A 23,877-nucleotide genomic window follows, 5' to 3' on the forward strand; every position below is an offset into this window, starting at 1 on the left:
TGTGTTGTGCAATTGCATTTGCACACTAAAGGACTGCTAGATATGTAAGACGTACTCTTGTAGTAAAAAAGATATTTATTCTGAAAATACATTATATTTTGGGTACTGGTTCTTGGTTTTGTGTTTATCTTTTAATACCCTTCATCCATTGTGGATACACATTGCAGGGGATGATTAGTTGACTGTAAGTTCCCACCTCCATGTCCAGCAGAGTCATATTGTGTAGGAGGACAGATCACCAACAAGAGGAGGACACATCATCAAGAGTGTTGCCTGCAGTTTATAATCTCATTTTTGCTACTCTCTGGTCACGATGTTTGGCATATTTTTTACTATTCTTTTACATTTTAATCTTGCCATTTTTTATTGTCTTTTTCATATTATACTCTTCTCCTTTTTGCACAGTTATTCATTTGTTTTTGTTTACAGCTTTTTAAAAAGTTAAACAATAAAGTTTTCATCATTTAAATGGTAACATCTTCGCCATTTGTACTGAACACATGAATGCCTGTGGTATTGTTCAGCATATTGATCTGTGTGTGTGTGTTTTCAGTATTAGTGCACAGATTGCCATGTATAAAGTGATTGGTGTCTGAGTGTCCAGTGTCCATGTCCTCTTCCACTGCAGTGTGCAAGACAGCTCGGTCTGACACGGTGAAACTGGCCAGCCGTTTGCGGCAGAAGAGGGCTGTGATCCAGAGCTTTCCCTTTAGCCACCCTGCTCTCCAGGCAGAGCCTGCCATCCAGTGGGGAGTCTCTCGTTGGTGAGTCATTGAGCCATTCAGCCCACCGGGAGTCCCAGACCCCTGCTGTGTTTTTTAATGTCTCACTTTTTTGCTGCACGAGTCTCTTTTTCTCTGTAGTGTACTGCAGGATGATGACGATGCCAGTGTTATGTCTTTATGAAAGCTGAAGACTGTGAGGTCCACCACTAGGACTGTTGATGGCATCAGTGTTAACATTTACTATTGGATACTGGACTTGCTACAGCAAAGCTAAAATGTGTTATTTCCAGATACAGTACTGGAATTCACAGCATATTGGTAACAACGAAACATAAATATAATGTGATTATTGCCTCTGGGCCTGAAATAAAAAGCCAGGTATGAATAAATTTCTGCTTACTGTACATGTAGTATATGATTCATTTTTTACAGCTTGCTACAGAATGAAGTGATATTGAGCAGAACCTATTATTTCCTACAGTAGTATACTCTACACCTTGTCGTGGTAGGCTGCTTTACTGTATATCCACTCATTTATTCTATTTATGCCATAAAGCAGTGAAGTCATTATTTCCATGATTAAACTCATTTAACCAATGTAAACCCTCCAACACAAACAGCAAAACAAATTATTTCACTACGCTGTGGATGTGGCTTAAAAGATACTCATTATTTTGGTACAGTGCTGATTGAGAAGTAGTTTTTTTATAGCTTCCTGTTTATCGTTGTCTTGCACTGGGTTTTCCTTTTTAATTATGTTTTCTGAATTCTCATCGAATGTTTGGTTGTGGTGGCGCTCGACTAAAATGTAAACAGTGACACCCAGTGGAAGAGCTCGGCAACTGCAAGGAAACGCGAATTTTGACAATGTCAACTTCTCTCACTTCTCCTTACATGTCCTCAGCAATGGTGTCACTAGGGGGGTGCGGGGGGTGCAGACCGCACCGGGTGACACCAAAATGAGTGTTTAGAAAATTTTTGTGCAGTGTTTCAGCAGAAATGTATTATTTTTTTGAATACAAAATATACCTGCACTCTAGTTAGTTAAAAGAACAAAAACATTTTTTCATAATAAAGCCCGGCTGACATGTATCAGTATAGTTACAAGGATAAAACTCTGTGCTCAATTATTTTTTGAACCTTCTGCACCTTGCTCAGAGCTCTCATTATTGCAATGATGCTTGAAATCACATGATGTCTTATTTTCATTGCCACTGCTGATTTTGTCACATCTACGTTTATTTATTTTGCAGACGCTTTTCTCCAGAGCAACTTCCGTTGAACTCTACGTAGTGTTATCAGCCCACACACCTTATTCACCAAGGTGACTTACACTGCTGGATACACTACTTACAATGGGTCACTCATCCATGCATCAGTGAATCATACTCTCTTGGTCACTCACACACTATGAGGGTATCTGAACAGCATGTCTTTAGACTGTGGGAGGAAACCAGAGCACCCAGAAGAAACCCACACAGACACAGGGAGAACACACAAACTCCACACAGACTGAGCAGGGATCAAACCCATGTCCTCTCATACTACCCATGCATTGTGAGACAGCAGCACTACTCATTGTGTCACTGTGCCACACATTTTCTGATATTTTAGCTACAGTATTGTGATAATTAGTATTTGTGAACCTATATCAATAATGTTAAACATAATTTTGATGTAGTTCTTAAATGTTTTAACTCAGAATTCTATTGTTTCCTTACCAAATTTTCACTTTAAACACATGAAACTATGTAAATGTAAATACTTTTAGCCTGTGCGTACGATATTGTAATTCAAAGGTGTAATTTTAACTTTGTTTGATGCTTATGTTACTGCTATTGCCATTACATTCAGGTATATAGGGGAACTACGATTTACAAATAACATTAGTACAAAAAACATTACTAAGGATTCTGTATGGTCTGGTATGGAAGGAGGTCCATGGGGGGGGGGGGGTGACACTATGAGTTACCACACTGGGTGACACCAACCTTCGTGATGCCATTGGTCCCCAGTGACCTTGTACAAGCTCAGTGCTCTTGAACCATTGCGGCATCTTTTCCTTTAATGTCAGTGTTCGAAAGAAACATTTCTTGCAGCTAAATCCAAAAGTATCTTTCATATAGCTGTGGAGTTAAGCAAATGTGCAACAGCAATATTGTTGTTTTATGTGGATCTTGAAACAGAAAGGCAATGGACACAGTTTCCATCAGTATCTGACTCAGGCACAAACAAGTTCTGAATGATGATGATTTTAATGTCAAGGCTAAGCCTTCAGTCAGAATGAACAAGTGAGTATTACAGGAGCTGAGAGGCAAAGTGCGCTGGACACGCAGGATGAGTATGGGGGCATGTCCTGAAAGCAGCATGTTCTGTGTGCGGTTTGAGCTTCCCCTCACGGTACCCCCACTGTACAGCACCACAGGCCCTCCAGAGCCTGCGATGAGCTTGGGCGAGGGGGTGTCTACATCTCAGTGAAACTACGGTGACGAGTAAAATGTTGCTATGGAGAACTGGTAGCATTTTTCCATCCATCGTGGGACTGTAACGGACCGCCTGAAGACAGAGGAACAGACCATCAGAACAGCCACGTAGATCAATTTCAGTGACGTCAGTCTGGGTAACTACAGCGGTCACTTAGTTTAAGTGTCTATTTATGTCTCTGTGGTGGTGTTGTTCAGATGTGTTGTGATGGTCAAGATAAGGGCCAAGGCCTACCTGCAATAGGGGAGGGGGAGTCTCAGTTTAGCCTCGGTTGCTGGGGAGTCGGCCGACTCCAATCCGGTCAATAGGGACGCTCACGCGCCTTCTGGGAAGTTCCACTACTTTCCTGTTATGGGATGTGTAAAGATCAAGAGCATAGTTGCTTCACAGTTTGCAACACAATCTTCCTGACCTGGAACCTAACCTGCCTGATCTGCAGCCTCAGCCATTATGCTACCTGCTAACGTAGTTCTGTCTACAGCCAAAAACCAAATTTACCACCCACCTACTAAATCATTTGTCAAATATCAGCTTACGCAATGTTCTTCAGAACTCACCACAGAGTCCCCCTTCTGAAATAAAGGCTTTACAAAACTTCTATATTAGCACCCTGACACTGGTATACCCACCCAGCGATGCCATTTAGCAGGACTTTAGATCACCGATACAATGGAGAACATGGCCTTTTTTTGTGCTTCCTAGTCTGTTCTCCTAAGGAAAACGGCAGGAGAAATGATGCTTCGTGATAATTTATAGCATTTTACAATTATTCTGCTTTAAATTATTTTCACTGCAGCAGACTGGCATCCCCTCCAAGGTCTGCCTCATGCTCTATGCTTGTGCGACAAGCTCCTGACCACTGCGATCCTATTTTGGACTTGCACTTTATTGAGGGAGGATGGATGGATGGATGGATGGATGGATTTCAGTTCTGTAATATCTGTACTACAGGTTCAGCAAAGGAGTGTCCTGTTATAAGACAGCATGGCATTGGCAAAAAGCTCCACTCTATTTCTCCACCTCTTTACCTCCTCCCTCCCTCTTCTGTGTGATGTCTCTGCTTGGTCTTTGCTTCCATGGTACCAACAGATAGGCGGTCCAAAGGCGTGTTACCCCCAGGGAAACTTCTCTTTCTCTTGGTCTCAATGACATCATTCTCCAGGTGTGCTAAGTGGTCCAGCAATCTGAGCTTGTGTGTAAGGTCACCTGCAGACTTCTCAATGTTCCTGCTCAAGACACCAGAATCTTCTTGCACCAAAGGGTTGAGATACTGCAGGAAAAAAGACTGTGTTTCAGCAAGAGCCTTGACGCTCACCTCGATGCACACCTACTGACACTTTGGGTTACACCATGAAACTAGAACCCACAAGATTTCAAGGGTACATTGCAGTTTGACTGGCACAGCATTCTGGACCACATTCTGTACCAGGAAAAGCTGTGACAGGCATCACATAGGCAGTGGAAACTAGAGAAACCCCTGAGGTTGATCTGATTGTGTGGGAACTTGCGTGACTCAGTGATCGTCAGCAGTAGGTTGATGAAATAAATGAGCATATCGTTCTCTCTTCAAAACCTTCAGGCCAGTTTTTCCCCTGTCAGTGCAAGAGAAGTGAGCTGATTCACGGCTGCTGAGGTTGAGTGACGGTCCATCGTCTCTCGGACTCTATCAGATCAAGGAAGGGAAGTTGCTCTGTCCTGCTGAGTACAGCCAGAATCAACAGAGCACAGGGCTGCCTTCCACCAAAAGGCCATCCATTCGACTCATGTTTTTACTTTTAATTTTTCTGCACTCAAGGCCATTGCTGACAGTTATGAGAGGAAAAGAATCTGTTTGTCTGTCTGTCTGACTAATGGTTAAGGACACAGACCTTTTTTGGAAAGGTTCCTGTTCAAGTGTCAGGAGAGTCCTGCCTTATTACCCCTGAGGCACATTCTCTACCTGAGTTCCTCCAGTGCAGCGTCCAAAAGTTGGACTAAACTGTTTCCTATGGGTAAAATTGTTTGGGGGTCGCTGTGATGTAACGTACCAAAGACCCACGTGACCTTTACCTCCCACCCACAGAGCACTGCCAACATTTCAAGGTCTCACCTCTGGTGCTTCTGGGCTCAGTCGGTAGCTGTCTGCACCGCAGTGAAAAAGAGCCATGGCGAAGAGGCAAGAGAGCAGCACGCATCTGCAGGCCAGCATCTGAAACAAACGTCCACAAACTCATTCATATGTGTGTGCAGTTGCACAACTGGCCACGTGTGAAAATGAAAGAGAACGTATGCACTGTATGCCTTCCACTTAGTGCCATCAGGCACAGACTGTGGTGTTGAGTTTCTGTGATAGAGAGCTCTGTTTACCTTCACCCCGCCCCATCTGTGAAAATATCATCAGACGTTCACACACCCAACCCTGAGAACCAGAGAGAATCTACGTCCGCCAGCCACAAACCTCATCCCCTCCCTTTACAAAAACACATGACATCAGGACAAACATTCAGATGATATGTAGTCTTAGCCTAACCCTAACTCCAAGCTTGACCTTAATCATAACCCATACCTGAAAATGAACCCAAATCATAAAGTAACACTGACTTGGTCTGTTTCTTCAAGGCTACAGGAAAAACACAAGCTCTATAGTGGAAGCTGGTAGTGTGAGCTTCATAGATTGGCCAAAAGCGCTATGCATGTGCATGTTCAAAATGTTCATTTCCATTTCGAGGTCGTTATAATTAGCACAGGTAATTTACAAAATGCACTTCTTTCGGACTCCTGATCTCCTAACAGCTACGTAAATTTGCATCACACCACCTGGGATGATGGCCTATCCATTTCCTACCTGTTTCCTACGTTTCAATTCTAAAAGCAGTTGTTTGAGTGATGTGTTCCAGCAAGGCGGCAGTATCAGACAAATGAGATGTGCTTCCATAACTGTGTCTGTGTCTAAAACACTTTGTTTTATGCGGAACGTACTTTCGTGTGCTCAGAATTCTACGTTGCTAAACGAATAAATGTAAACGCAATTAAACCACTTGTCCACTGCAGAGTTGAGGTGGTTCTGAGGCTATGGTGAAAACATACGGCTCAAGGTAGAGTACACCTTGGATAGGATGCCAGTCTATTCCAAGGCAATCTTTCTTTGTCTCCCTCTCTCTCTCTCTCACACACACACACACACACTCAGAATGCAGGTAATTTAGAGTCACCAATTCACCTGAAACATGTCACTGAACTGAAAGTGGAAATCAGAGCACCTGAAAGAAACACACCAGTTACATAACGTATAGATTTCTCCATAATGTTAACAATCACAGCCCTGCAATTAGCAATAGTCCACAGTATCAACAAACACAACTAAACTTTCAACAGTCAGTCTTCACAGTCAACAGTAACAGCTACAATGTCGACAGTGACTGCTCCACAAGGTCAGTAGTCACTACTGAACACTATCAACAGTTACTGATTCATAGTGTCATATGTTACTAGTCAATATTGTCAGCTGTTTGCCGTTATCACTTTTTCACACTGTAAATAGTCACCAATCACTTTTCACCACTGTGAGTAAGCAGTACTTCATACACTATTTTTTATTAAGTAGGACACTACATTGGTAAAGTACGGATTCTCAACAAAAGAAGTGGAATAAAACACTGAATATGAACAAACTTGTGAAATTACATGGATGTGTATGTCTTATAGAATTATATGGAATCTACGATGTCCAGGAGAGGGGCGGGGGCAGCTACTGACACTTAGACCTCCAGAGATTTTTTTCTCCTTTGACTTTCACTTGGGACTTTTTTGCTCCCTTCCTCCGTGGCCAGTAGGCATACTTACAGCTTTAATGGATGCATGGATGATGTGTTATTCTAGTATATCGTCAACTGTCTTATGCCTTTGTTCAGAGCTCTGTGTCACCGTGTGAGAAGAGCGTTCTATAAAAGTAAACTAAATTTAATATAATTGAATTATATGAGCCATATTTGTTATATACAGATGAAAAAAAAATCAGTACTATTTTGAAATTATCTTCACGCTATAGGACGGGCATCATTTAATAGGAACATTCTGTATGAGTGTAGGGTGGGCACCACATTAACTGTAAGAACTCAGTTTGTATATCAAAGGCTGTAAAGTTCAAATTCAATCCACTCATGTTGAACTCTTCAGAAAGAATATTAATCAGAATAGTTTCAATAAATGCAAAGCCATACAAATTAATACATACTAGGTAAATAAATAATGAATATAAATTAAATAGTAAAAACATAAATTCTATTCCCGGTACTTCCAAAGGCAGAAATTATGTGCAAATTTTAAAATCACCTAAAGAACACAAAACTGATTTTTTTTGAAAGCATATTGTACGAAATTATGACAATGAATAAATAAACATGCATGTTTAATTAGTTATGGTATTTTATTCCATCATAAAGAGTTTTTTTTTTTATCAATGCTGCAAACACAGTAAAGTGCATACTTTTTCAGGTGACTCGAACAGAAAAGTATAATACATCCATGGCTCAAAACTAATGTAGTAATATATATTACATATTATAAAAAATACTATTTATTATATACATATTTCCATTTATATAGCATCTTAGATCCCCTTTCATTGTTTTGCTTGCAAAATGTATTGTCTAGCAACATGAGCCCATTTTAGAATGCACTGATAAAAATAAACAGTCCAAGTCCCCAAGTCAGCCTCACACACACTAACACCTCTGCACTCCAGCGTACAATCTCCCGAAGACACTTTCCATAATGCTGCTCAACTTACAGTAGCTGATACCCCCAAACCCTTGTGACAGGAGGTAGACCAGTGGAACCAAGTTTCAGTTGCGCTCACATTCCTTCACATGAACACACACACAATGTCTCACGCCTACATATTTTACATACATAGCATAATGTTTCGCATTATCACGCAGTGTCTCAGACTCATTCTCATACATGGACATGACAAACATCAGGAATGAGCTGTACCTTCACTCAGAAGTCTGGAACACACACCAAAAATTACAGATCTTGCAAATTCTCACGCTTCACTTTTCCTTCCCTTTGCTTGTTCCTGGTGTGGACTTTCCCACTTTTATAGGCTCTCCTGGGGAACCTCCACTCCAATCGTTGCTAGCGATGACTCTGACATCATTCCTCTCCGTTTTCCGCTGCTCTGTGACCCAAACCCCTTTCCCTCACACATTGTCCTCACCCCCCTGCCTGAAGCTATTACCTGCTAATAGGCATCTGGAGATTGGAGCAACAGCTGGCCAGCCAGCTAAGGGCGGGGTACTGCCCCTCTTAACCCCCTCCATGGGCCAGTGGAGTTAATGTCTCAGGAACAGACACAAAGGTCAGATCCCGTGCTCAAGTGTACTATTGTAGCGACGGTCTTAAAGCTACAGATTACTGACGGTGTTAAGCACTCGTATGTGGATCCCACATTTTCCCTCTCTAGTCCCTACCCTTTGACCACTGTCTCAGTCTGAACCAAACTGAGATCTCGGGCTAAACTAAACTCATCCTTTCCATTTCACAGCGGACTCAGCTCACACAGTCCAGGCCATCTTCAGATTCTATCCTAGGATCTTAACAAAAATAAGACAGTTACAATCAACAGTAGGGTTAGGTTTCTCATGGTGTGAATGAAGCACTGAGCTCTCACACAAATTAGTTTGGGAACTCTCTGTGTACTACAGCTAATTGCCCTTTCGAAGCCTTTAGATATGCTCTTGACTTTTTCACACACTATATTTAAATGCAAGCAGACCACCCACTCCATCTTTATTGGTGCAGAGTTGGATTAAGATCCCAGCAACTCTATGGAAAATAACATTATGACCCTATATTTAGACCCCCGATCCAGCAGGATCATCGCATGTCAGACTGGGTTGAAAGTGGTCATATTTCTTGTGTCTGTAGTTGTTAATAAGGCTGGGAGAAACATGGTTCTACACACAAACAGGTGTTTGTCTGTTTTGTTTCTATGTGCATTTCTGTAGAAAGTTTTTCAGGTTTTTCCAGGAAAACCGAGACACAAATCTGATGTACGCATGTGAAGGTACAGTTGTATAAAAATAACACTGAGGACAAACATGCAGTATGGTTCTGTGGATATAGGTGTATATATGTATATGCATGTTTATTGTATGTACATTTACAGAAAATGCGTACTATACATATTGTCTGTAAATACAAAAGAACAGAATTTTGTTCCAGCAAAAAAAGATTATTAATATTGATTAATCATCATAATCATGTCTTAATACTAATACTGATTAATACATTTTTCTTGATACAATAAAAAGGTGATTAGTACTGGCTACAGTTTACATATCTTGATACAAATAAAAAACACAAAGCAAATACAACAACAACAACAACAATAATAATAATAATAATAATAATAATAATAATATCCAAGAGTTTAGGAGTATATAGCACAATACAAAGAGTGGCTTGTCAGATCTAACTGTACATTCAGGAACATATGGAAAAAACTGCTCTGAAACAGGGTTACTGTACAAGTCCTGCTAAGAAGCCTTGGTCTTTTCTTCATACACAGGAGACTGGGCCTTTATTGTCACCCCAGGCTGTCCACAAATGTCTTCACACCAGTTTCAGGTATGCATGTAATGGATCTACATCTATTTAACCTTGAATGAGAGGGGAGCGAAAGGGCTTGCTGTAACTACTGGGAGAGCTTGGTGTAACACTCTTTGACCCCTCAGTCAGAGGACTTTGCCTTTTGGTGCTGCAGTTAATGTTCTGCCCTCCATGACGGCCATTCAGTTTCTACCATAGGTAGTCCCCTCTAGAGTGCTGCAATCTTCATGAGCTATTCCCTGGGTTAAAGTGATGAATAAAACCCATAAATTAATTCTGAAAGATGCCAGAAGTCACATTAAGCAATTAAAGAGCTACAGCAAGGCAGTTCAGAGCTAAGGAAAGCTTGAATTACTCTTTCAGCAGCCCAAAAAAAATCCAACCTTCACTGTTACCCTGAAAGTGCATCCAGTGATAACACAGAAGCCAGGATACAAAAATGAACTAATCTCAAGTAGTTGCCACAGCAACATTTTTCTGCAAAAAGCCAGTGAATGTACATTTGTGAACGTATTTGGGCATCATGGGTGAAACCTGCTTAACTAAATCTGTATTTGTGTGGGAGGGGCGTGGTGGCGCAGTGGGTTGGACCGCAGTCCTGCTCTCCGGTGGGTCTGGGGTTCAAGTCCCGCTTGGGGTGCCTTGCGATGGACTGGCGTCCCGTCCTGGGTGTGTCCCCTACCTCTCTCCAGCCTTATGCCCTGTGTTGCCGGGTAGGCTCCGGTTCCCCGTGACCTCGTATGGGACAAGCGGTTCTGAAAATGTGTGTGTGTGTGTATTTGTGTGTTTTGTTGAATCTGTTAGTCTGCAGGCATCAGTATGCATGTGTTGCATGACATCAATATACAATGGACCATAACTGCCTGTCTGTGAGTACCGGTCCTGAAATCCACTTAGCCTGTGAGTTCATGAATGTGCCTGTGTGTTACCCAGAAGGGGAGGATGACATCAGATGAGGTCTGAGAGGGCTTTTGAGAGCTAGATCAGGAAGACAGATGATTTGGTGTGGAAAGGAACTGACTCTAATGGTTCTTCATTAAAAAGCAGTCCCTGGCGGAAGTTTCAGCTTGTGTCTCCTTGACGATGCTCTTTATAGTGAGGAGCATTCGGTTCCCTTCTACCCAAACATCCGTGACTGGCCTGCACAGGCGTGCTGGGAAAGGTTGTGTGTTTGGTTACATCTGATGGCTTTCCCAGCAGCCTTCTCTCACACGGTGCACAGCTCTGCTGTCCTCCTTAAGGCCTCAGAAACACAATTCATTTACATCCACATTTTTTCATGAACCTTGCTGTCCAGTTAAACCTTTTCTGGTACAATACTAGGTCACATGCCTTTTTCTCACTGCTCAAGGACATGTGTTAGTACATGTCTGAAAATGTGTGCCTGTGTCTGTGTGTCCCCCACTTTACCTTACCATCCAACGTCATGGTAGTAGAGAAGCATGAGTGGCTCCCTGGACACAAGCCCAGCAAACTTTCAGGAGAATAATCAGATTCTGGTCCTTGCCACTGCAAGCTGGCCATGTAAAGACAGCTCTCCTGTCTTTGCTTCCATTGTGCTAATAAAATCACTTAAGTTGTCATTTCCTGATTCTCCAGCGTCCCTTCATTCCATGTGTAAATACAGCAGGGCAGGAGGGAGAGAGGTGTCTTGTGCAGGGAGAGAATAATCTAGTCATTGTGAAAGCACACCTGCATTAATAATGACATTACTAATACTTTCATAATGTTGGAAAATCTGTCCTCGTTCTGGATCCCAGCTTGTTCCTGTCATTAACCAACACCATCCCAGGTGGGTGATGTCATATGTCCCACCTGCCATTGCTAAGAGGCAGGTCTGCTTGTGGGGAATTGGAGTCACTGGTAGACCATGAGTTCCCACCTTGCAGTCCAGGGTCAAACCAGAACTACCACTATTAGGGTCACAACCCCTCATCTTGTAAAACGTCAGCGCTTCCAAATCCACCTTTGTAGCTGGAAAAACCAACACCCGATGATGGAATAGTTAGAGTTACTTGTACTTTCATTTCCAGTAAAAAACAGCAAAGAGGACCGCTCCGCCCCAGGCCTTATGGTCTAGCCATTGTTATTGTAGCAGTTGCGATTGTAATCATGAAACGTCAATTTTCACGCAATCAAAACATTGTGTGTTTCGTTTCCTGGTAGCAGGCTGTTACATTTTATGGGTTACGCTCATCATTGCAGCTAAGCCTGGTCCACTAGGAAGTCTGCACACTGCGCCGTTTCCCACGACTTAGAAGTGATGCCAGCAAAGGCGTATCTGGTCATCTCTGTTTGGAGCCATCACGTCCTCTGCTGAGGTGAGCCGACAAGGGCAACGCCAGCCTGCAGCTGTGTGGATCGACACACAGAGAAACCTGATAGCAAGAGAATGACTGTTCTTTTGTTTAAAATCTCCTCTGCGGCCGATACAGCAGAATGTCTTTTTCAGAGTGTTATTTTAAAGTTAAGAGCAATTCCATATGTGATTCTTTTGCAGTTCTATGCCGCCATGGTGTACAAAAGGTGGTCAGTAGCCTGTGGACTCCTGCCACTGGCTTTAAGAGACCTTCACTGTGTCATTAAGAGTAAGGTCTGTAACCAAACTCACTGAATGAGGGCACCGTCAGTGTACTTAGCTCTTACACTAAGAGGGTAGAAAGTAAATAATGTCTTACTGTTTCTAGCATGCAGGGGGTGCGGTGGCGCAGTGGGTTGGACCGCAGTGCTGCTGTCCGGTGGGTCTGGGGTTCAAGTCCCGCTTGGGGTGCCTTGTGACGGACTGGCGTCCCATCCTGGGTGTGTTCCCTCCCCCTCTGGCCTTACGCCCCTGTGTTCCCGGGTAGGCTCCGTGACCCCGTATGGGACAAGCGGTTCTGAAGATGTGTGTGTGTGTGTTTCTAGTATGAAGCATTCATGAGTGATAATGCCTAAAATACATCTACGAAGCTGTGTAAAAGACTGTTTTATAATTGACCATCCCATATACATTATTGTGATGGCAGCCATGTAACACAGCATGCTACAGTGAGCAGTGTAATTGACCTTCCTGCAAATCCAGCCCTGCATGTGAACATCTTCTAGCCATGTGGTGCTGCTGTGTTGACAAGCTTTTGGGGCATGTGACACAACAGCGCCACATAGCAGCCAGTCCCTGAACTTGTTGACCATACCATGTATGCAGTTAGTCTACTTTCGTTGCTGTTGGCCTATATCTCTGCTTAAAATGGTCAATATTGTACTCAGAGTGTGAAGTGGTACCAAACTAAGACAATTCTGCAGACAGTAGGAGGAATGCAGAAGATTTTTTTTGTTCTTGCTGTGTCTACTTCTCCCCACACCTGCTGATGCTGCAGCTCACCATCATTTTCTTCACCGTGGGCGTGATCACTCTTATGTACTTTTTCCACTTTTTAAGATAATTGGCTGAACCTATAAGCGGTTTTGGCTCCAGGGTGCTGAAGGAAGAACCCAGTAGAGGCAGGAGACCCCCCCCCCCCCCCCACTCTCCTGCTGGCTGTTTCCACGGATACATCACAGATAAAACTAATGCCCCTCTCCTCAAAAAGACCACTGGGAGGAAACTGGGCTCTGCTCTCACAACCGGTTGAAATATACAATTTCACCAAATTTAGATTCAGGTGTGATTTAAATTAGGCATTGGGTTACATCAGGAAAAGGGAAGGCCTTCTTCACACAATTCCTTGCTAGGTTTGAGTCTGTCTTTTCCCCTTGTTTAGAAACCGACTGCAGTAGTGCGTCATCGGAGCCCAGTGAGGCATGTGATTGCTCTCATTAGTGGGTAAACAAATGCTGCGCTCTTTCTCCCACAATCCTGTGAGCTTCCTACGCTACAGCAATATACTTTCAGATCTGTGTTTACCAGCATCTCCATAGTGAGCCCCTAGTGCTAAAAAGCTCCAGAGGAGAGCAAGATTTAGCTATCATCGTGTGTCAGGAATCATGGATGTATAAGAAGTTGGGCTGATTGTGGTCTTGGGTGTTCAAAGTTTCAACCTGAAGACTCTATCACAAGCTAGTCTAAAAATGCAGATACTCACTGAGCAACCGAACAGTGACCCTGAATCTCCACACACTGTCTGAAATCGCTTGTCCCAAGCGGGGTCGTGGCAAAATGGAGCCTAACCAGGTAACACAAGGAGCAAGACTGGATGGGGAGGGAACACACCCAGGACAGGACGCCAGTCCGTCACAAGGCACCCCAAGCGGGACTCGAATCCCAGAGCCACTGAAGAGCAGGACACGGTCAAACCCACTGTACCACTGCACCCCCAGGGCCCCACCCTGAATCTATCCACTCAGAAATGCCTCTTATGTTTATTTAAATTAACCCCTTAGGGCTTTTTGGGGAAACAATAATGTCTGGAATATGAAAACAAGAACTCTATTGTGTAGGGTGCGCTGAGGGCCCTTGGGGTTTCTTGAATTGGTAACTGGCCTTCTCTGAGCCCTCCTCAGTTTTTGATCTGATAAATATAGTTCTTGTTCTAATTGTATTTGCTTGATCTGTACAGTCTTGGTATAGTTTTATGAAAGAATGGTGGTGCTGCAAAAAGCTAAAAAAGACAATTTTCTATCATGAGTAGCCTGCTGAAATTTCCTTTCCTTGAGCACTATGGTTTCCTGTAGTCAGTTTGATTTATAAATGGGATGCTGCTGTGCAGTGTATTTTTGGTCTTTCCTAATTCTTGTGAATTGTTTCTCTATATTTTATTTTTTCAGATATGTTGTTGCGTTTTCTTCTCTACGTACTGCCCTAGATTCCCTAACATGAAGCAGTATGTGAAATACTACTTATTGAACTGGACTTGTGTTTAAAATTCAGAAATCTCTGTACCAAAACATTAGCTATGTAAGTTGATTTGGATAAAATGGTTTGCTAAACTAATACAAAATTCACTTATGGTGCATCAAACATGAATGCACCTCCTGTTTTTCCATGTTTTTTCATTCAGGGAATCTGCAGCTCCTTTAAGAAGTTATATCCTGCCCAGTGAGAATTCCATGCGTGACAGATACATCAGCAGGTGCGTCAGCTATTAACAGCCCCCACTCCCATTTCCTCCTGTCTCTTCATTTGCAATGCAAATTATGAGCACCGTGCATTTAGCACTGCGGATGCATATAACTGATAAAGGCACAGGTCACAGCTGAGACAATGAGGTGGAAGCACAGCAGGTGCAAATGGTTTATTTATAGTCATATGTATAAATGGATTCAGAAATTATTTTTTAACACTTTGTAGACCGTGACATTGACTGAAGACAATCCAAACAGTGCTGGGATTAATCATTTTCAATTATTTCTGGTTCTTTGGAGTCTCAGTGATGGTGCACATGCTGAAAAGACCCTTAGTTGTTCTTGCACATAAGAGCAAGCATAACAAGCTGCAGAACTAAGCAGCCTATCCACATAAAGTTAATTTAATCCAGTCAAAGAAATCCTACCCATTTGATTCATTTTGGTTACTTCATCACAAAACTTGTTTAGCCAAATCAGATATATTTTCAGATTCATCAGATATGTAGTTGTGTAAAATGTGTGTCGGGCTGTCCAGTGACAAGCAGAAAGAGGCTGTTTTAAAACCAAGAATAGTTTCATGGCAATTGGAAAGACAGTGGAAAGCACAGATAGACAGAAGTCTCAGCAGGTAAGGCTGGCAGTCCTGCCTGTAAATTTTTACACAGAAGTAAATTATTGAAAGTTTTGGATAGATCGGGTGAGATATACCCCGAGGGGCATCCAAGATCTTAGGGGTGTGAGTAACCAATGGAAACTAGATTTGTACAAACAAAGATTATGGAATGCATGTGCAGAAAAGATTATAAGAACTCACAAGCCCCAAAAGATCCACCAAACCAAGACAAAACACATATCATATCAGGTATCATAAGAAACAGGTATCACCCTTGGTGAGATGCAGGACCAACCAGGCCAGAAGGCAACCCACAGCACCTGGAAGATCTAGTGGTACAAGTCCACTTCATAAACAGAGCAGTAAAAAGGTGTTGAATAAAGTGGCCTCAAGCCAGTAAGTGGAAAGGGTGGTGCCAGGTCGATAAAGATACGTATAAAATGCTTGAGGAATCAGTGAAGGGTGAAGTTGAGAGGCCTGAGATTATGACAACCACTCTCATTAGTTTGCTAACAGAAAGCTGTAGCACAAGGCATAAGGACAGAAAACTGCAGGCATTATGGCGGTGGTTTAAAAAAGCAAAAAAAAGGAGGATTGACTAGCATTGGTAGAGTTATTCCTTGAAAGAAACTCATGTCTCTTGGGAAGGGAGACTCTCATAGGAGAAGCAGGAAAATTATGGCCAGAAAGTAGGCAACTTTTCTGATTAATTCCTTTTGGTTCAGTAGACAGCTGATGCAGCAAAAATGTAGTAGGTAGCTACTCTGCTCCAAGGAGGAAACAGACTACCTCCAAACCACATACAGAGATTCCACAAGAGACTAAGAGCTGGGACATCCCAAGGCCTCAGCAGAACTGCAGAGTTCATTGACTACCTTGGATGAGAAGGAAATTACATGAAAGAAGTGGGAAGAGATGCTAAGGAAGGTAAGAGCAAGCTCAAACTAGGACCCCAATGGAGTCCCCTACAAGGTCTGTAGGTATTGCCCAAGCTTCTTACACAAGCTATGGAGGATCTTGAAAATAACCTAGGGAAGAAGGACAGTTGCACAGTAGTCAAAGTATGCTGAAGGGGTATGGAGGAGAACTCTAACAGGATTGATCAGTTCAGAATTATCTTTCTAGTTAGTGTACAGAGGTAAGTTATTGAGTATTGTTACTTAGCATTTAACAACATTCCTCCCGAAGAATGCATATATTGAAATGTTATAGCAGAAAAGAGGGTTCCCAGGATACTTTGATGCTGAGATCATACTGCTGTACTGACATAGCTAATTATAGAGGCACACGAGAACAAGGGAGACTTAGCAGTGCTGTGGTTAGATCTCACAAAATCCCATGGATCAATGCCACACAAGCTGGTGGAGATAACATTAGTGTAGTACCACATCCTGAGTAAGATTAAGGGTCTCATTCTGGATTACTGCAGTTATTTCAGTATGACGGATAAGAGGGATACCATAAGAGTAGCATAAGCCAGAGAAGAGAATAACTGCAGGCCATGCTATCTCCGTGATCCTGTTTTTTCTGGCCATTTACATGCTTGTCAAGTTGGTAGCAGTAGAGTGTAGAGGCCAATGCATTAAGTCTGGTGTCAGGCAACCGCCCACAGGCCTTCATGTACAACCTGGAAGTGACAAGAATATCCATCCCAGGATGTTGGTGGATTTTATGGGCACTTGAAAGGCTAATCTTGTGGGCTTGGATCAGTTTCAAGCAATCAAGTCACAATCTCCAGTTCCAAGGCACAGAAAGCCTTTATCCAGTTTTGAGAAGCTAGTGAAAAGGTTAGATTAGTTCTTTTCAGTAGCTTAAGGGACACAGTGGTTATTCAGGCAACATACCAGGAGTTGGAGAATTGGTTAGCAGTAGTGTATAAGTCAGAACTTCCACACACACACAATGTGTACAACCACTTGTCCCGAGTGGAGTCATGGCAAGCCAGAGCCTAACCTAGCAACACGGGGCGCAAGGCTGAAACTAGACGGAACACAGCCTGGATGGGACGCCAGTCTGCTGCAAGGCACCTCAAACAGGACTCAAATCTCAGATTCACCACAGAGCAGGCCCCAGTCAAACCCGCTGTGTCACCGTGGTCCCTTGTCAGAACTTCCAGGAAAGTTATAAACACGGGTATATTGGTATCATCCTGCCATGAATTCTCCAGCCCCTTCTGGTTTAGAAAGGCTATTTATCAGCAGTCAGGACCATTGACAGATGGATAAGATGTTATATATATATAAAATCTCCCTCTCACCCCCCAATAGGGTGATGTGTCTGTCTTCCTCAAGCTCGGGTCCTCTACCAGAAGCCTTGGAGTTTAAGGGTTCTGCGCAGTATTTTAGCTGTTCCTAGGAGTGCACTCTTCTGGACAGAGACTTCAGATGTTGTTCCCAGAATCTGCTGGAGCCACTCTCCTGATCTGGGGGTTACAGCCCTGAGTGCTCCTATTACCACTGGGACCACTCTGGACTTCAACTTCCATATCCATTCCCATTCTTCCTTCAGCCCTTGGTACTTCTTGATCTTCTCATGCTCCTTCTTTCTGATATTGCTGTCACTTGGGATTACTACATCTATCACAATTGTCCTCTTCTCCTGCTTGTCCACCACCACTATGTCTGGTTGGTTGGCCAGCAACTGCTTTTCATTCTAGAAATTGAAGTCCCACAGGACCTTACCTCTGCTGTTTTCAGCCACCTTTGGTGGTGTCTCCCATTTGGACTTGCAGAATTCCAGTTTGTATTCTGCACAGATGTTCCTGTACACTATCCCTGCCATTGGTTATTCCTCTCAGTGTACGCTGTCCCAGCTTACATCTTACACCCTGCTACTATGTGCTGGACTTGAGTCCTGTCTGCTATGGTAGACCCTGGCCTCTGTGGATCTGGTGCTTATAGCTTGTTCTTGTGCTGCCATGATCAGAGCCTCTGTGCTGTCCTTCAGGCCGGCCTTTTCCAGCCACTGGTAGGATTTCTTGATGTCAGCCACTCCCTCTATCTGTCGATGGTAGAGTCCGTGGAAGTGCTTGGTCTTCCATGATGTCTCCTCTTCTTCCTCATCACCTTCTGTCTTCTGGTGCCTGAGGTACTCACTAAGCGGTTTGTCCTCGGGGACCATCTTCATGATGTATTCTTGGATGCTCCTTCTTTCATCCTGCTTAGTGGCTCTGACACACACTAACCCTCGGCCCCCCTCTTTTGCTTATCGTACAGTCTCAGTGTGCTGGACTTCGAGTGGAACCCTCTGTGCATCGTGAGAAGTTTTTGTGCCTTTATACCTGTGGCATCTATCTCCTCCTGTGGCCCACTTAGTATTCCAGCTGGGTATCTGATGACTGGTAGGGCATACATGTTGATAGCTTGGATCTTATTCCTACCATTGAGCTGGCATCTCAGATTCTGCCTTACTCTCTGGAGGTATTTGGTTGTGGCTGACCTCCTTCCTGCCTCATTGTGGTTCCTATTGACCTGTAGGATACCCAGGTAATTGTAGCTGTCCTGTATGTCTACAATTCCACCTTCTGGTGATGCCACTCCTTCAGTTCTGATCACCTTCCCTCTTCTTGCTACCATTCAACAACATTTATCCAGTCCAAAGGACACCCTGATGTTATCATTGTATATCCTGGTGAAGTGGAGCAGTGAATCGATTCTTCATTCGCTCCTGGCATACAGCTTATACAGGAGGTGGCTTATGGTTACTCCACTTCTGAACTTATGTCTATATCCACTCTTTGCAATGCTCTGACTGAGGAGGTTCAGACCTATGCAGAACAGCAGTGGGGACAGTGGATCACCTTGGTATATGCCACACTTGATGGTCACTTATGCGATGGCCTTGGAGTTGGCTTCTACTGTTGTTTTCCAGAGCCACAGTAAGTTCTTGAGGAAGGCTATCAGTGTCCTGTTGGTCTTGTATAGTGTCAAGCACTCCAGTATCCATGTGTGGGGCATTGAGTCGTAGGCTTTCTTGTAATCAGTCTGAGCTGTGCTCAGATTAGTCTATCTGGTCTTAGAATCCTGGGTGATTGCTCTATTGACCAGTAACTAGTGCTTTGACCATCTGCTGTTAGCCAGTCTGGGTGAGACCTTGATGTTAGCAGCTCATTCATTTGTGGGCCAAGCATTCATGGAGTGCAGTTAGCTTCTTCAACCAGTAGGTGTGGATCATGTCAGGTCCTGGTGATGTTCAGCTCTTCTCAAATGAGACCGGCTGTTGGATGTCTGCCTTTGTAACAATGACTGGTTCTTGCTTGGGGAAGTCCATGGCCTCACTTGTGGACATCTTGCTGTACTTCTTTCTCATCCAGGGGATGTGTTTCATCACACCCTTCTGCACCTCTGTTAGCCAGCTAACATCTCTGTGGGTTTCCTTGATCTTGGCCTCCAGCCTTCTTCTCCATGGGGTCACTCTCTGCATCTTGCAATCTTGATCTTATAGCCCAGCATCTCCAGGATTACTGGTGTAGTGGCATACACAAGCTCATTGCTTTCTGTTACAGTAGTAGTGGGGATAGTGATCAAGGCTCTATTACATCTGTGATTTTGTCAGTCAGATGGGGGAGTTGGGTCCAGGGAGTGATTGTATTCAGTCTGGCCATGATTGTTGTGGTCAGCTCAGAGAATTCAGCTGTCATGGTTGGTAGGGTTCTATCAGCTGGTTCTGAAACCTTGGTCTCCTCCATTAGGGATAGCCCTTCATTTCCATGCTGCTAAATGCCATGGTCATTCTTTTTTAGTCTCTCACTCTCTAGCTGTGACAGAAGCCTCCTTCTATTGATGTTTGACCATTCAGCTACTAGGTGCTTCTTGGTTAGTGTGGATGTTGGTCTTTTGGTCATCCATAGTTCCCACATACAGTGCATGTAACCCCTCTCCTTGGATCTGCTGTTATAGTAATAGTCCAGCAGTTACATTTTCTTAGTCCATGTCTATGAATGTTGTGTTCCAGTAGCCCACTAATCATCAGCTTGTTCTGGTTCCCCAACACCTGATGCAAACCTTGTTAATTCAAGGGATGCCCGAGCTGGTATGGCTTCAGTTATACTTCTCTCGCTCATCTGGAGACTCACCCTGACCAGGATTCAAACCCCAATCTCCAGGACCAAAGTCAGTGACACTACCTCTAGGACATCCATATACAGAGCATATATAAACATTTACATTACTGTGGCATGCCCGGGCTGATGGAGATGGGGGGAGGAGAGAGTCCGGAAGAGGTGAGTTTTAAGAGTCATTTGAATGTGGACAGAGATTCAGCAGTTCTGAGTGAGAGGGGGAGGTCGTTCCACCACAATAGAGACAGCACCGAGAGCCTTTGTGCTTTACCTTTTGTGCATGGGATGACCAAGAGGACAGATGTGAAGGAGTGTAGCAGTCTGGTTGGGGTGTAGTGGATGATCAAGTTTTGTAGATAGCAGGGAGCAGTTCCATTGATGCATTTGTCTGTTATAACCAGGGTCTTAAATTGATCAGGCGGCTATTGGAAGCCAATGCAGAGAGACAAGGAAGGGAGATACGTGGGAATGCTTCAACAAGTCAATCACAACTTGTGCAGCAGCAATCTATATCAGCTGTACAGGTTTGATGGCAGTAGTTGGGAGGCCAAACAGGAGAGAGTTGCAATAGTGCAAGAGGGATATCAACATGGCCTGGACAAGAAGTTGCGCAAAGTCTGTTATGAGATAGGACAGACTGGATGTATCTGCAGGTCTGAGTTGAGGTCTGAGTTGTGGCTTTGATATGCTGAGAGAACGATAGACTTGAGTCAATCATCACTCCCAGACTCTTATTTGAGTAAGTAGGTAAAATGAGTGAGTTGTCCAGTTTGATAGAGAGTTTGTGACAGGAAGACAGGCCAGCTAGGAAGTGAAGGATCTCTGTTTTTGAGAGTTTAAGTTGTAAGTGGTGATCAGACATCCATGCAGAGATGTCTGACAGGCAGGCAGCGATGCACACAGAAATGTCTGATGCTCCAGTTAGAAATGAGAGGAAGAGCTGGGTATCATTGGTGTAGCAGTGGCAGTTGAATCCATGGAAGCAATGACAGGGCCAAGGGAAGAGGTGTAGATTAAGAAGACTCGAGGGCCCAGTACAGAGCCCTGTGGGACACCAGTTGAGAGAGGCAGAGGAGAAAAATGGGATCCCTGCCAGACCACATTATAGGATCTGTCAGATAAGTAGGACTCAAACCATTTTAGTTTGTTCACATTCATTCACGTTCCCAAAACCTAGTCAAGGTTGTCTTCTGCCCCCACAGATTTATTTTAAAACTTTAACTGCAATATCCCACAGAACACCAACATGTACAGTGACTGCAATAATTAAAATGCTCAAAATGAAATGAACTATAGATTACGGCAGATAAGTCATGCAACAGTCTAAGGAAACAATTGAATACACTCCATTGTTTTACTAGTGATGCAAAGTACATCAAGCATCTCACTTTCATTTGGTTGTGCACTGAGAATCTCTGTGTCATGAACAAGACTCAGAAGCAGAGCTAATAGAGCCAAGTGTCAAGTTTTATTTAAGAAAATAACAAACCATGGTCGAAGACAAAGCAGGGGTCGACAAGTGGTAGGAAACAAACTAGGTTTGCTTGAGACTTTCATGTCTGCAGCTATGTCTCCTTCTCTTAATGTAATGCATAAGCTGTACTTTTGCTGAGATGTACATCGCTTTGGACAAAAGCGTCTGCTAAATGAATAAATGTAAATGTAAATGTAAATGTACCTATGTCTTCGGTATTATAAACAGAAAGCGTGGTTATAGGCGTGCATACTCTGGTGACATTCTGTAGCTTCCTGGTGATGGCTCTCTCCAATTTACAGTAATCAGCCACAACATTAAAACTATTGACAGGTGAAGTGAATAACATTGATTATCTCATTACAAGAGCACCTGTCAAGGGGTGGGATATATTGGGCAGCAAATGAACAGTCAGTTCTTGAATTTGATGTGTTGGAAGCAGGAAAACTGGGCAAGCATAAGGATCTGAGTGACTTTGACAAGGGCCAAATTATGATGGATAGACAACTGGGTTAGAGCATCTCCAAAATGGTTATTACCATTATTATTATTTATTTATTATTTATTATTATACTTTATTGATCCCACAAGGGAAATTATTATGTTACAGCAGCAGAACACAAGTCAGATAAATACTTGCAATATATATTTTAAAAAACATATAAAAAAAGTGGAAAAATACAAGTTAAAAATACAAGATGAAAATATAAGTATGTACAATTATGTATACAGTTGGAAGAATAAAAGAATAAAAAGTATATTAAATAAATAAATTAAAACAGTATGTAGTGCAACAGTAAAGTGCAAGTTGTACAAAACGGTAAAATAATCATTATGAAGTAGTAACAAAATGAACTAACAATAGTGCTGAATAGTTCATCTGTCACACAGAGGTGAGCTGTTGTACAAAGTTATTGGGAAGGGTAGGAATGATTTCCTGAACCGTTCTTTACGGCAGCGGAGCTGAATGAGTCTTTTAGAAAATGAGCTTCGCTGTCTCTGCAGTATGCTGTGAAGTGGGTGGGAAGGAGTGTCCATGATGGAGAGCAGTTTGTTCAGTGACCTCCTATTCCTCACCGACTCAAACGTCTCCATGTTCTGTCCAATGATGATACCAGCCTTACGGATGAGTTTATTCACCCTGCCTGCATCTCTGGCATTGATGCTGCTCCCCTAGCAGACCACAGCAAAGTAGATGGCGCTCGCAAGAACAGACTGGTAGAAGATCTCCAGCATCTTGCTGCACCCATTGAAAGATCTGAGCTTTCTCAGAAAATAGAGTCTGCTCATTCCCTTCTTGTACACAGCATCGGTATGGTCCCTCCAGTCCAGACTGCTGTTCAAGTGGACACCTAAGTACTTGTATTTCTGAACAGTCTCAACCTCCTCCCCCAGAATCTTTATGGGTCTGACTGCAGTTCTTGTCCTTCTAAAGTCGACGACCATCTCCTTGGTCTTCCTGACATTTAGGAGCAGATGATTCCTGCTGCACCACTCCACAAAGTTATCCACCAGGTCCCTATACTCCAACTCCTGTCCATCTCTAACACACCCCACCACTGCAGAGTCATCAGAGAACTTCTGCAAGTGGCATGATTCAGTATCATACTGAAAATCAGAGGTGTACAGAGTGAACAGGAATGCTGACAGGACAGCTCCCTGTGGCGCTCCTGTGTTGCTAACCAAAACATCAGACAGGAAGCTCCCCAGCCATACAAACTGAGGCCTGTCTGACAGATAGTCAGAGATCCAGGAGACTGTAGATGCACTGACACCCATCCCCAGCAGCTTCTCACTCAACAAAAGAGGTTGGATAGTATTAAAGGCACTGGAGAAGTCAAAAAACATGATCCTCACAGTGCTGCCACTACCATCCAAGTGAGAA

At 43.3% G+C, this 23,877-nt stretch overlaps 1 protein-coding gene across 1 annotated transcript; it reads right to left on the minus strand.

Annotated features, from left to right (window-relative positions):
• Positions 1–3,039: 3,039 nt before the first annotated feature.
• ostn (osteocrin) lies at positions 3,040–8,252 on the minus strand. The gene is made up of 5 exons (XM_018732105.1): positions 8,184–8,252; positions 5,299–5,397; positions 4,238–4,479; positions 3,444–3,555; positions 3,040–3,281 (listed from the first exon to the last, which is right to left on the minus strand). Exons 2-4 carry the CDS (start codon positions 5,395–5,397, stop codon positions 3,471–3,473), a joined length of 426 nt encoding a protein of 141 aa, XP_018587621.1. The 5' UTR covers positions 8,184–8,252; the 3' UTR covers positions 3,040–3,281; positions 3,444–3,470.
• Between the last annotated feature and the right edge of the window lie 15,625 nt (positions 8,253–23,877).

The sequence above is a fragment of the Scleropages formosus genome, chromosome 10 (assembly GCF_900964775.1).
Source record: "Scleropages formosus chromosome 10, fSclFor1.1, whole genome shotgun sequence".
NCBI classification, from domain to species: domain Eukaryota; kingdom Metazoa; phylum Chordata; class Actinopteri; order Osteoglossiformes; family Osteoglossidae; genus Scleropages; species Scleropages formosus.